We start from the raw sequence: 13,761 nt of genomic DNA, 5'->3' as shown, positions 1-13,761 counted from the left end.
TAAATATATAAACAATAAATAAATAAACAATAAAATAAATATTATTACTTTTGTTACCTTTTTCTTCTGTTTTGGAGCTTGGAAAAATATGGAGGACTTTTAGAGCTTCGTGCTGATAACGTGTTGTGAAAAAGTAAAAATTTACGGTAAAAAGTAAAAATCTCAAACTCTCAAAATTATCACACTACACACTTTATAATATTTTTCTCTCAACTCAATTGTGATTTTCTTCACAAATGAGACATCTATTTATAGAAAATCTTTACAAATAATCCAAAAATAAAATCATCATTACCTATATCATCACACACTAATTTTCAATATTTACAACTCTTATTTTCAACATTCAAACATTCATCATTTAAATATTCAACATACACATTTTAAATATTAATTTTCAACAATTTTCTCATTAAAATAAAAGTGATATTACATATACATTCATATTTATGCATTAATTTATACAACACAAAAAATTAAATGCAAAATTCGATTTGTCAAAATCTCACTATATATTGAATACAAAATCTCACGATATAATGGTTATAAATATCGTTGTAACAATATATTGATGGTATCTTTAGCATTATTCTTAAAATAATATCATTCCATTCATTTTCCTCTTTTTCATATCAATCATATATAGAAGCAAAATAAATATATTATTTCATTACAAATTTTATTTCATTCATACTTTATACATATATATCATATATGGACCACTTTACCGTTATGATGTAATGTATCACGAAATGATAATATCAATTCTAATTTAAAGAATTATATAAAAAAAAGTTCATAAACCAAAAAATATTACAAGCTTAATTTATACACGAATAACCTCGTGTGAAAAAAATTACCAGTAGTTTTTACTTATTTCTCAGCATGGAACTTAGAAATTGTGGTACGTAACTCGAGTTTTCCTACTGTCCTAAATGCCCAACAATTCAGTAAATGGGATGGATCAGGTCTACGGAGGATAAAAATGATTTTTATTCCCCTCAAACAAGAGAATAATATAAATTTTATTCATATATTTTTTTTTTAAAAAAAATAACATTAGCTCCTCACATACATGGAAACTAAATAAATTTGAATTTCGATAATCTAAGTAGTCCATTAAATTTGTTTTATTTTTTATTTTTTATTTTTAATCATATTTCTCTGAATTATTGACGTAAAGCCGACTACGTTAAAAATCCTCCATACTAAATCAATAATTTTCGGTTGCACATGCATCACTTGTCACGTTCCGATTACCTTCTCCGGATTGCGCCGAGTGGGGAATAAAAAGTAAGATATTTCAAATCCCAAAATGCATCAAAAAAACATGAGAAAATAAGGTGTGGATGTTAAACTCGGACAAAAGAATCCAACGTGGATAAGATACATTATTGCGACATGCGACATGCGACATGCAACATGCGACATGACGTACATCGACCCGATTCATTTACAAACTTGTGACATAAAAAAATATTTTTTAATGAATCGAATCGAATAACATATATGTTTATAAAATTGTGTTTTGATATAGTTTCGAGTTTTTGTGTTTTTTTTTTTTTGGTTTCTTTTGAGTTAAAAAAACTATTTTTTTAGCCAGTTGCACAAAGCACATTATTTATATCACAAAACTATTGTGAGAATGTCTCATTGGATCAATTTTGTGAACAGATCTTCTATTTGGGTAACTCATGAAAAATATTACGTTTTATGTCAAAAATATTATTTTTTATTGTAAATATGGATATGGTTGACATGTCTAATAAAAAAATATCTGTGATATCGTCTCACAAAAGACCTACTCTAATTACATATTTACATTTTTATTATTATGCATATTATTCTATTTTTTGCCATTTATAATTTACATTATTTTTTAAGTTTACAAAATTTTGCCTCTGAATATATATTTATACAGGAAATATCGCTGGAAAAAGTCTTCTATATAAAAATAGCTTTAAATAAACACATTTTGCGTATCTTCCTCTTTATATAACTAACGTTGGCACGAAGATTCCAGAGAATCAATATAAATAAATAGTTCTCGCCAAGAAGAACCCTATCTATGCTGCACAAAGATTGTTACTCATGGTAATTTTTAATACAAGATGACAAATTAATCATATAATTCAAAATAAATACATATGGTCTCTACCAAATGATCAATTAATATCTTGTATTAAAACAATCTCGTGTAACATAGACTCATTTATGAGAAGATGAATCAAAAACTTTTAAGTACTTGTCCGGAATTTTGTATTTTAAAATTTTTTATCATTTTTAAAAAAATAAAATCTCTACAAAAATGTCTATTTATATAATAAAACAAAAACAATGTATTGGGAATTCAAAAATATCAAAATTTCATGGGTTTTCACAATTTTGTTCTTGGAATTTCAGTGGAATAATTTTCGGATAAAACAAAACGGTCCTCGACAATAATAATGATAAAATATCTAGGCAAATACAAATTTTGTAAAGTCATCCCTTGTGGCCGCTAATTTCCGAACATTGCGTGACCACACTACATTTTGATATATATATATATATATAAAACTTTTTTTTATAAATTATTCTAAACTAAATAAAAAATGCCAATATTTTTACTATTAAGAATATATGTGGATCGAGCCTTTGTTGTAATTTATTAAAAGTTATAGATAGTAGTAATAATACAACGTTAATCTATTAATCTGTATAACATCATCCTAAGAGCAATATTTCGATTATTTCTCCCAACATAGACAATTATTGCTCTCAGAGTGTTATGATATTGATTAATAAATATATGATGAAAAATAACAGCAATATGATGGAACAAAATAATAATAAATCCAATAACATCGAAACATTTTGAATAAATGTGTGCAAAAAACGTTATTCTATATAAATTATATATATGAGTATAAAATAAAGGTAATGCAGATAGTAAAACATACAAAAATACTCAAAAGTAAATAAATAAAACGAGTTTCAACCTGTATATAATTTGCTTCTAAAGAAACGAATAAATACGAAAAATATATTTTAGCCTTCCCCAAAGAAAATTAATGAATTCAATTTGCAATGAAAACCAATTCACTTACGTTAGTTCCCTCCTGCATTATATTTATTAGTTATTACCCGTCTCCTTAATAAGTTTTTACATATATTTGTTTATTAATTTTCTTTTCCTACTCAATATATCACTTTCAAAGTCATTATCAATAAGTTCATAATTTCTCACACATTTATTTATTTATTTTATTTATAAATTAGAGATGACTTTTATTTAAATTTAATTAATGGACAATGAAATTGATTTGAAGAACCTATTATGTACACATGTTTTCGGATAAAATTATTAGATGGCACGTTTTCGGATACATGCAATTATTAGATTGCGTTTGGGTAAGGTTATTGGGATATGATCAAATAAGTCAAATGATTAATTTCAAATGGCTTCATTTTAAATAATTATAATTCATAATTAGAAAATAAATTGTCAAACATAAAAATACTAATTAATTTGAAAATTATTTATTTCAGATAAATGTATTGTCTGTGGTGTTGGAACACCTGAGATAACATGCAGCGAAATAAACAATTTATCACACAAATATTTTACGTGAATAAATTAAGGCACAAATTAATAATTATGATGTGGTGACTCGGAGCAAAATATTCACATAAAATATATTCTGTTTATAACAAAAAAAGAATGCTAGTGAACAACACAAAACTAACTCTCTTAACACAGCAAAAGATCAAAGTGCTTCATAAATTTCTATCAACAAAAAAACCAAATAACTACGAATGCAAACTTTGTAAAACTGAAACCCTGTTCAGTGAACAATTCTTAAACAACACTTTGATTAGGTGTTGTGTTTGAGAGTCTCCAATACTTCACTGCACAACACAACGAGACCCGACCACTTGATTTCTTCATAACAACACACATTTTTTCTATTCTTCCTTTTCTCTCTAGCTCGTTCCTTTGCAAATTAGAGTTTTGTTATGATATAAACTTTTTTAAGTAAGAAGATCATATCTAGAATTAATATAAATGGTATCATTAATAGCATTAGTTAGAAAAACAAAACTTCATTTACTTGAGTATTTTAATACATAATATTATCAAAAACGAAAATAATTAAGGAATAAATTTTATCTTGCATGTCATGCCATGTTTCCTTTCACATGACATTGATTCATAAATGAGATAAAAATTGGTAGTTGCAAATTTTAGATTTATAAAATTCAAGAGTACCGATGGATTCAAATGTAGCTATAATTGAAAATTTTATCATATATTTAGTGAATTATGATCGTCAAACCTTATATTTTTAAAAAATATATACAGAAAATATTTAAAATTTCAATTTCCAAATAGTCGTTTTCAATCCACGTGAATTTTCGTGAGCTCAAAATATGAAAGAGGAATTTCTGTAAAATATTTTCAAGCAATATACAACTCTATTTATAGAGCTTGATTTTTGGATGCCAATATATCAAAGCATCCAATTCCCTTGAAATTTTCTTCAAAAACTAGCAAATGTTGAGGCAAAATCTCAACTCATCAAAATCATGCACTTCTCGAACCTTAATGTCTCCGGCCGTTCACAGTCCTGGCCTCCTGTCGTTTGGCGCAGCATTTTCAGTCGGCATGAAGGACTCAATCCCGGCAAGAAAGTCGAAACGAGGACTCAGTGTCCACCGGCGTGCCTCGACAGGAGTAAAAGCCATATTCACGACGCCGAAGAAGACTGCTGCCCCTACAGTTAAAGCAGACATTACCGTGCTGCAAACTGTGGGCGGAGTGCTTTCGCATCTTGGCCTCTCCCGAGGGATGGACGACATAACCGACTTATTGGGCAAAAGCCTAGTCGTTGAGCTGGTGGCTGCAAACGCCGATCCTAGTAAGTATATATATAAATAAATTTCAGAGGCTTTTTGGATATGCAGGACTAAAACTCAAACCAACCAACTTACATAAATAAAATTACAATTTTTCTAAAAAGAAATTTATATAAATTTTTTATAGCAAACATTAAGGACAAAAATATATAATTATCACGTTCAAAGAAAGTCAATTTTAGAGAAATTGGGCATGATAAAACTAGAGACTGAGTAACATAATCTAAATTAAAGTTCCTAGGTCGAGGAATTTTTTTTGACGGGTTTAATTGTTTATTTTTTCTCTGTCTTTGTCCTTAGCTTTTTTGCAGTTTTTTTTTTATTTATTTATTTTTCGCAGGATTTAGTCACGAAGATTAGGGAGATTGTGCTACGTACAGAAATATGTGGTGCACTTGCAATACGAGTTTTCCAAATTGGAAATAATGGACATTATACGAAAATGGAGTGACCATAATATACAATTTTGTGAATCTCTCTCTTAAAAGTAAAACAGAGAAAAATAAAATAAAAAAAAAAAAAAAAAAGNCTACTTATTAGTTATTCCCACCATGCAATGGGAGATGGGTTGAATTTAACTATTTAATAAAAAATTATAATTAATAAATTAAATAATAGTTTATCATTAATGTTGCTGTTTAAATTAGTACTAGCGCTTATTTTCAGGAGCTAATACGTTAGGATCGATAAATAATTTTCTTCCCCGCATTTCTGCTGAATATTGTGTTTTCAAACTTCAACACTAAATATATTTTATTACGATGTAAATTTTATTTCGCTAGCTATTATTTATTATATTTTTCTAGAATATGTGTACTTCACACACAAATATAATAAATCATATATCACATAGTCCTATGCACATGGATTTGCAGCCACAGGAGAAGAAAAGGCAACAATCAAATCATTTGCACGTAGGACAGAAATTAAAGACAACAAAGAATACTACGAGACGGGCAATTTTGACATTCCCGAAGACTTTGGGGAGGTTGGTGCGATTTTAATCGAGAATGAACATCGCACAGAAATGTATTTGCAGAAAATCGTGATTAATGGGTTGCCTATTGGGACGGTGGAGGTCACATGTGACTCCTGGATTCATCCCAAGTTTACTAATCCAGAGAAGAGAATTTTTTTTACCAAGGTAATTAATATTGATGTAAATCTACTAATCACACGTTGCATGCATGCATAATCCATTCGACTCTAATTGCTAACAAAAAATTGAAATTAAAATTGAAAATTTTAAAATAAAATAAAATAAAAAATGTCTCATTTTCAGAAATATATTATACATAAATATAAATTTTAATGCAAAAAAAGAAAAGAAAAATAAGATGGTCGTTATCGAAATTCTAAAAATCATACTCGGATATTATTTTGTCATTGTTATGACCCAAATCATGTACATACACTTTGAGTTCATTGGCACACGTATTGATTAAAACGTAAAAATTTAACATTAATTTATAATTATTTTCTATTTTTTATGTCATGAATGATTATTTATTTTAAAAGTTTGAAATACAAATAAATATTTTTATTAAGATATGGTAGATAGATCATATGCAAATTCACTAAATTAAGTTTAATGACATTTTTATTAAATTAAAATTTAAATGTTTCGTAAATTGAGAAAATGATATTTTTTATTTATCAAAATTAGTTATTTAAGTCTCTCAAATTTAAGAAGATAATAAATATTAAAATTGAGAAAATAAAATTTTTATTTAATTTTTAATACTTTTTTAAGAATTTTTTTTACATAAATTAAAATTTTCATGAAAACAGAGAAATAAGGGCTAAAAGAGAGAGAGGGTATGTATGATTAACACATTATTTTGTCTTTATTATGCCTAAGTATTATATATAAAGAATATATTCTACTTGTTAAATTTCAACTAACAAATCAAGAATCCACAAACATTTTAATATTTTACTTAGTTAAATACGAATTAATCTACTAGCTCTTATAAAACCATTATAAATTATTATTGATATACGTACCCAAATTAAATCTCACACGTAAATAATAATATATAAGTTTCTAGACACGCAAAACAACACTTCATTTTAAAAATCTAACATAATTTTTTTTTAAAAAAAATTGACTAAAAAAACAAATAATAAATTAAAGAACTATGCCTCCCAAATGATATAGATGTATTTCAAATTAAATGGCATTCATAATAAAGTTTTCATAACATATCATGATAAATAATTATTTTTATCGATGTAATTTATTATTTATGTTGGCAAAAAAAGTGATTTACTTGTCAAAATTTAATTTTTAAATGTTGTACTAAAAAGAGAGAAAACTAATTAACTAATTAAACATTAAATATATTGAAATTGAAATCATAAAAATAACATGTATAATTGAATGAGCTGTGCAGCCATACTTGCCCAGTCAAACTCCAAGTGGGCTTACAAGATACCGAGACAGAGAGCTCACAGTTCTGCGAGGCGATGGAACTGGCGAACGCAAGAAGGGTGAAAGAATATATGATTACGATGTCTACAATGACCTCGGTGATCCCGATAACAAACCCGAAACGGCACGCCCGGTTCTTGGCGGCGCAAAGCACCCCTATCCTCGCCGGTGCAGAACTGGTCGACCAAGAGCGAAGACAGGTGACAATTTTGTCAATCTTCCTTTGCAGTCCATCTGTTTGTTAAAATGCCGGGTTGGGATATATATATATATATATATTTTTGGCATTATCTGGTATTTCCAATGTGTAGACAGTTGACCCCTTTAAACTCTTGGATTTGTGTGTACTAATATTGAATTTGTGGATTTGAACATGCAGACCCGTTATCCGAGTCAAGGGCCTCCACCGTATACGTGCCTAGAGATGAAGAATTTGCAGAGGTAAAGCAGGCTACGTTCTCAGCGAAAACGTTTTACTCAGTGCTTCATGCGTTGGTTCCATCATTGGGGGCTACCGCTGTAGACCAAACACAGGGATTTCCATACTTCACAGCTATTGACAACCTGTTCGACGAAGGAATTCTGCTGCCAGATATTCCGACATCCGGATTTTTAAGAAACATTTTACCTAGGCTCGTGAGGACTTTCTCTGAAACCAGGAACAGTGTCTTGCGTTTCGAGACCCCTGAATTGATCGACAGTAATTCCATCATCTTGCTATCCATTTGTGTCTGAGTCTGTACAAATGTGTTTTTTCCTTAAAAACTTTTTATTAATGTTGCAGGAGACAAGTTTTCTTGGTTTAGAGATTCTGAACTTGCACGTCAAACTCTAGCAGGCTTGAATCCATGCTGCATCAAACTAGTCACGGTGCGTGTTTAAGACAAATCATCCAAATCTGCCCCTGTCTATGTATTTTTTTGGGGCAGTTTAATTTATAGGCCTTGTGCAAAACACACACTAGGCTATTTTTCAAAATTTCCCGACAGTTCAAAAGTAACAAGCTGACAAAGTTTTGCAGGAATGGCCACTAAAGAGTGCACTTGACCCCGAGACATATGGACCTCCTGAGTCAGGATTTACAAAAAAGATGGTAGAATGTGAAAGCAAAAGCTTGCTAACTTTTGATGAGGCAAGACTCGACACATTAAATAAAGCTTGATGTAATCGGGGACGATCCCAAAGATATTATTGACCGGGCGAAGCTTGAAATTTAAGAATTAAGATTATTTCCTGATGTCAATCAATCTTGTTTTCCTCCCCCGCCCTGCATCTGAGCTTGATAAATTTTGTAACATTATTATTTGAACTCCATCTCTTAATATATTTATCTCATGCAGATTTTGAAACAGAAGAGGCTTTTTGTTTTAGATTATCACGATGTGCTCATGCCATATGTGAACAAGGTAAGGGAGATAAAAGGGACGACTCTTTATGGATCAAGAATGTTGTTTTTCTTGACAGAGCATAGCTCGTTGTCGCTCTTGGCCATTGAGCTAACTCGGCCACCAGTAGATGGAAAGCCTCAATGGAAACAGGTATTTGTAGAACCTAGTGATGCCACTGGCCTCTGGTTGTGGAGACTTGCCAAAACTCACGCCATTGCTCATGACACTGGTTATCATCAGTTAGTCAGTCACTGGTAAGTCCATATATACTACTGACATAATACCCCTACTCGTGTCGAATTGTGAAAAAGGTGTGAATGACTATAAAAGTATGTAATAGATTCTTCCAAGGACTTTGGTAAATTATTTTTGTAAAACAAAGAGCTCTATGGAGTCCCTGGGGCGTGACAATTAAAGAAATTGTTTGCGCTTCATTGTGGTACACTACTGTACCTTTGCGATTCCGATCACGCCCATGTTTTATTGCAGGCTTCGAACACATGCCTGCACAGAACCTTACATAATAGCGACAAATAGGCAACTTAGTGCAATGCACCCTATACATGCACTGTTGAAGCCTCATTTTCGATACACAATGGAGATAAATGCTTTGGCTCGTGAAGCCCTTATTAACGCTGGTGGGATCATTGAAAACTGTTTCTTTCCGGCCAAGTACTCTATTGAGTTGTCCTCTGTTGCCTATGACCTGTTATGGCGATTTGACCAGGAGGCATTGCCCGCTGATCTAATCAACAGGTGAACAATTTGGCAATAATCATGTTATATGCTAATCAGAGCATAATCTGTGATTCAAATTAAATAATTTTATGAATTTAATCATTGAATGATTAGGGGCATGGCTGTGGAGGACCCAACTCAACCTCATGGTCTGAAACTAACAATTAAAGACTACCCTTATGCCAATGATGGCTTGCTTATGTGGGATGCTATTAAACAGTGGGTCACAGACTATGTAACACACTACTATAAAGAAGAAACCGCTGTTGAATCGGATACCGAGCTCCAAGCATGGTGGACAGAAATTCGAACAGTGGGGCACGGGGATAAGAAAGATGAACCATGGTGGCCGAAGCTAAAAACTTTAGGTGATTTGATCGGTATTATAACTACGATGATATGGGTGGTTTCGTGTCACCATGCTGCTGTAAATTTTGGCCAGTATCACTTTGGTGGATATTTCCCTAACAGGCCCACGATTGCTCGAACACCAATGCCTGTAGAAAACCCGTCAGAAGAAGAGAAAAAGAAATTTTTAGAGAGACCTGAACAGTTCCTTCTTGATTGCTTCCCATCCCAAGTTCAAGCAACAACTGTCATGACGATTCTTGATGTTTTATCCACTCACTCTCCGGATGAGGAGTATCTTGGAATGGAGGCGCAGTCGTGCCTAGCCGAAGATAAAGTTATAAAAGCTGCATTGGAACAGTTTAGAGGGCGACTGAAGGAGATAGAAGGAATAATCGATGCTAGAAATGCAAATACAGATTTGTACCATAGGGCAGGAGCTGGAGTAGTGCCATATGAACTTCTAAAGCCGTCTTCTAGTGCTGGCGTGACAGGAAAGGGTGTTCCAAATAGCATCTCTATCTAATCATTTCGTGTCTTGATCAATAACTTTTAGCCGCTAAATAAAATATTCCCTATTTGTTTTCGTTTACCCTCTGTTTCTTGTGGTGATTGGGAGAACGATTTTCATTTTCTGGAAACTAAATGCATAGATGGATTCCTCTTTGGAAGATTGATTCAAACTCGTGAAGGATGTCTGTCATTCGAGAAAATTGAAGAACGTAAATATTAATCCATCACTATTTATTGTCCAATCCTATCGTTTCAGTAGTTTCAACAAAAGTTATCAAATTTGGTAATCTGATCACATCGACGTCACTCAAGTATTAATTTGCAAAAGATTCCTAAACCATGTAGCTGAAAGATTTGGGTATCTCTTCAATCCATCATTATAATCAACATAACGCAAGCAAAAACGGAAAGAGTAACCAGAACTCCATTCGAAGTTATCCATCAATGCCGGCCCATGCAAAAAACCCCTTCACATCAACTCCTTTCCCGCATTAACATTAAAACAAAGAACAAATACAACTCTGATTTAAACCTCAAATTTATAGATAGAGCGTCACCTAAATATCTACTTAAATTTCTTGAGAAAGCTTACTTAATTGTTCTTTGAAAATGTCTAAAGTAGTAATCTATTCTCATGTTGTCGACAAGAGCTTCATCCAGGGATAAGGTGGAGTTGTTTAGTTTATATATAAAAGTATAGATAATGAGCAAAGTTTTTATATCGTGATTTTACTACATTGCCCAAAAACTATGTATTGTTTGTATCAACTGCATGTGCATTGGTGGAAAAAATATATAAAATTTAGGGTCAATTTTAAGATATTGAATTTGAGTTTTTGTATTGTGATTTTACGATATTGCCCAAAAACTATGAATTATTTGTATCAATTGCATTAGCATTGATGGAAAAAATATATAAAATTTAGGGTCAAATTTGAGATATTAGATTTATAGAAGTCGATGTATTGCTTATTCTTTTAATTGATGCATTGATTTTTTTCGAACTCATTAAATACATGAGGATCATAGTAGTGTTTTATTTTTTTAATAGAAAATTGCAACATAAAAAACTTTGAAAATAATGTTACGTAAAAATTGAATAGATATTTGATAATAAAAATATATTTTTCGATTAGCTATATCTATATAAAGTGTGTATCATGAGCTCTGTTTTCCAGTTGTCAAAAGATAAAAATGATCTTCTTATCGATATAAATCCAAAGACTCAATAAGAATATATATGTAAAATTCTAATTGTTGTAAAGATAAAAATGAAATATCAAAATTTTATATTTATTCCCCCTAATATATAATTAATTATTAGTCTAATTATGATAGGCTCAATTAGAGGAATCATCGTTGAGCTACGATAACTCGATTCTTGAAATATTGAATACTGATGAATTAAATCGAGTTTGATTTTCAAACCAAGCGGTAGACACTCAAAATAATTTTTCATAGAAACTGATTAAACATTTTGTAAAATATTTAAAATATATGCAAGTTTAATGAGTAAAAGTATTTTGTTTGAAGCATTTTATCAAACATTTGATATGCAATATTTTGGTATTTGAAAAACACAGAAAATGCTTCAACAATGCATGTTTGAAAACAGTGGAAATGATAAGTAAATGTAATAAATAAATAGACACGATTTTTTTTTTTATAGATATTCGGAGATTAACAACTCCTATGTCACCCCTTCTTCGTCTTGGGAAGGATCCACTAGAAGACTTTGATTTATACTACACTTTGTATAAACCCATTTCAACTTAGGACTTATCTCTTGTCTGATTGAAACTCTTAGCATACTCTCGATTGTAGGCCGCAACCTCACAATCCTCATAATGTTTAATGTCTCTTATGCCAAGACTACAAACACAATCTTTAATGTCTTTGTGTGAAGACTCACTCAACTAATCTTTAAATTTCAACTCTCTTGTATATGTGTGAGTGATTATGTGTGAAGAAATTATTAACAGTGTACATCTCAAATATATCCTCACACAAGGGCTTGTGCTCTCAAATAGCATATTTCTTCATGCTAGTTGCCCATACTTTGAATCTCCTTCCAAAAGCTCTTGTTTGATCCTAAAGATGTTGTATTTATAGACTCCAACAATGATATATACGTTAAACACAAGAATATGACCGTTTGAAAAGTTTCTGTACTGTTTCTGAAATTGTGATGGTCAAATTCGTCTTGCTGGACATTTTCTTGAGCTTAAACTGGTCGTTCAGCGGTTGGTCAGCGGTTCAAACCGGTCAGAAGTTAGTCAGTGGTCAAACTGGTCAGCAGTTGGTCAGCGGTTCAATCTAGTCAGCATCTCAACCGCAACTCAACTGGTGTGTTGTGCAAAACCAGTAGCTTCATCACCATTTATCATTATCTTAAACTTCGATTCAGACTTTGACTTCTGAAGATGATTTGTAGATCATCGTCTTATCTTTTCAACTCATACTGAATCGCTTCATTCCAATAACCGAGCTGAGAGATATGGCAAAACTACCGTAACTGCTCATACCAACCTGATTGTTGTTTTCGTGCAATCAGTTTGGTCATTCAGCAACCGGTTTGACCTAGATACCATTCGATTTTTCCAAACTGACACGACTTGTTCCAAATTGAGTTTTCTGATCAGTCAAATTGGCGGATTGTCATTTGAATCATCCAGCTGAGAGATATCATTAAAACACCGAAACTCACCAGAAATTCAGTTTGACTAAATTCATTTTCAGTTTCCATCTTGTGTTTGAAACTTCACATATGAGTAAATATGTTAGAAATACAATAACAAATTTTATTAACATCAAAATCAAGATTGCGAACATGAAATGTTTCAACAAATTATTCCATCTAATATATTATTACTAATCTAACAAATGCTAATTAATTATCACTACAATATATATTGATTGTAATAATTTATAACACTTCAAAAACAACATGTAACTCATATATTAATTTTCTCAAAAAATCCATCTTTATACTATCTTTAAATATTTTATCCTTTTAATTTTCTCTTTATATATTATTTTACGATTTTAATGCAATTTTGTACTTAAGATTTTAATACATTTTCTAATTAAGTAATATATGAAAAAAAATAATTATATATGCAATAATAAAATAACATTATAAATATAAAATAATATAAAGTAATACTAACATATTTTATTATTTTTTAACTACAAATTGAAAGTAAATATTTTAATAAATTCTTTAGATGCATGTTGACATATTAATAATATCATAATATATGAATATCTTAAACGAATTCAGAGAGTTTTGCTATAATAAGAAATTAAAATATTTTAGTAGTACTTTTTTAAAAAAATTAAATATCAGATAAGTTTATAAATTCAATAAACAAAATTTGGTAGTATTTGAAATATCTACTAGGAGTATTTAAGATTTATGTATTAAGGGTCTAAAGATAA

At 30.6% G+C, this 13,761-nt stretch overlaps 1 protein-coding gene across 1 annotated transcript; it reads left to right on the top strand.

The window, feature by feature from the left end:
* The first annotated feature begins 4,484 nt into the window (after positions 1 to 4,484).
* Positions 4,485 to 10,510, top strand: LOC140990948 (linoleate 13S-lipoxygenase 2-1, chloroplastic). The gene is made up of 9 exons (XM_073460841.1): positions 4,485 to 4,901; positions 5,775 to 6,043; positions 7,296 to 7,533; positions 7,713 to 8,033; positions 8,118 to 8,203; positions 8,355 to 8,465; positions 8,674 to 8,975; positions 9,211 to 9,477; positions 9,574 to 10,510. Exons 1-9 carry the CDS (start codon positions 4,538 to 4,540, stop codon positions 10,331 to 10,333), a joined length of 2,718 nt encoding a protein of 905 aa, XP_073316942.1. The 5' UTR covers positions 4,485 to 4,537; the 3' UTR covers positions 10,334 to 10,510.
* Positions 10,511 to 13,761: the final 3,251 nt, after the last annotated feature.

This window comes from Primulina huaijiensis, chromosome 1, assembly GCF_012295235.1.
Source record: "Primulina huaijiensis isolate GDHJ02 chromosome 1, ASM1229523v2, whole genome shotgun sequence".
In the NCBI taxonomy this organism is placed as follows: domain Eukaryota; kingdom Viridiplantae; phylum Streptophyta; class Magnoliopsida; order Lamiales; family Gesneriaceae; genus Primulina; species Primulina huaijiensis.
The sequence above is the reverse complement of the archived record's forward strand: the minus strand, read 5'-3'. Positions and strand labels throughout refer to the sequence as shown.

Coding starts and splice junctions, on each gene's coding strand:
- LOC140990948 (XM_073460841.1), top strand. CDS start 4,538: ATGTTGAGGCAAAATCTCAACTCATCAAAATCATGCACTTCTCGAACC. Junction 6,044..7,295: donor AGAGAATTTTTTTTACCAAG/GTAATTAATATT, acceptor TGAGCTGTGCAG/CCATACTTGCCCAGTCAAAC. Junction 8,204..8,354: donor GCTGCATCAAACTAGTCACG/GTGCGTGTTTAA, acceptor AAAGTTTTGCAG/GAATGGCCACTAAAGAGTGC.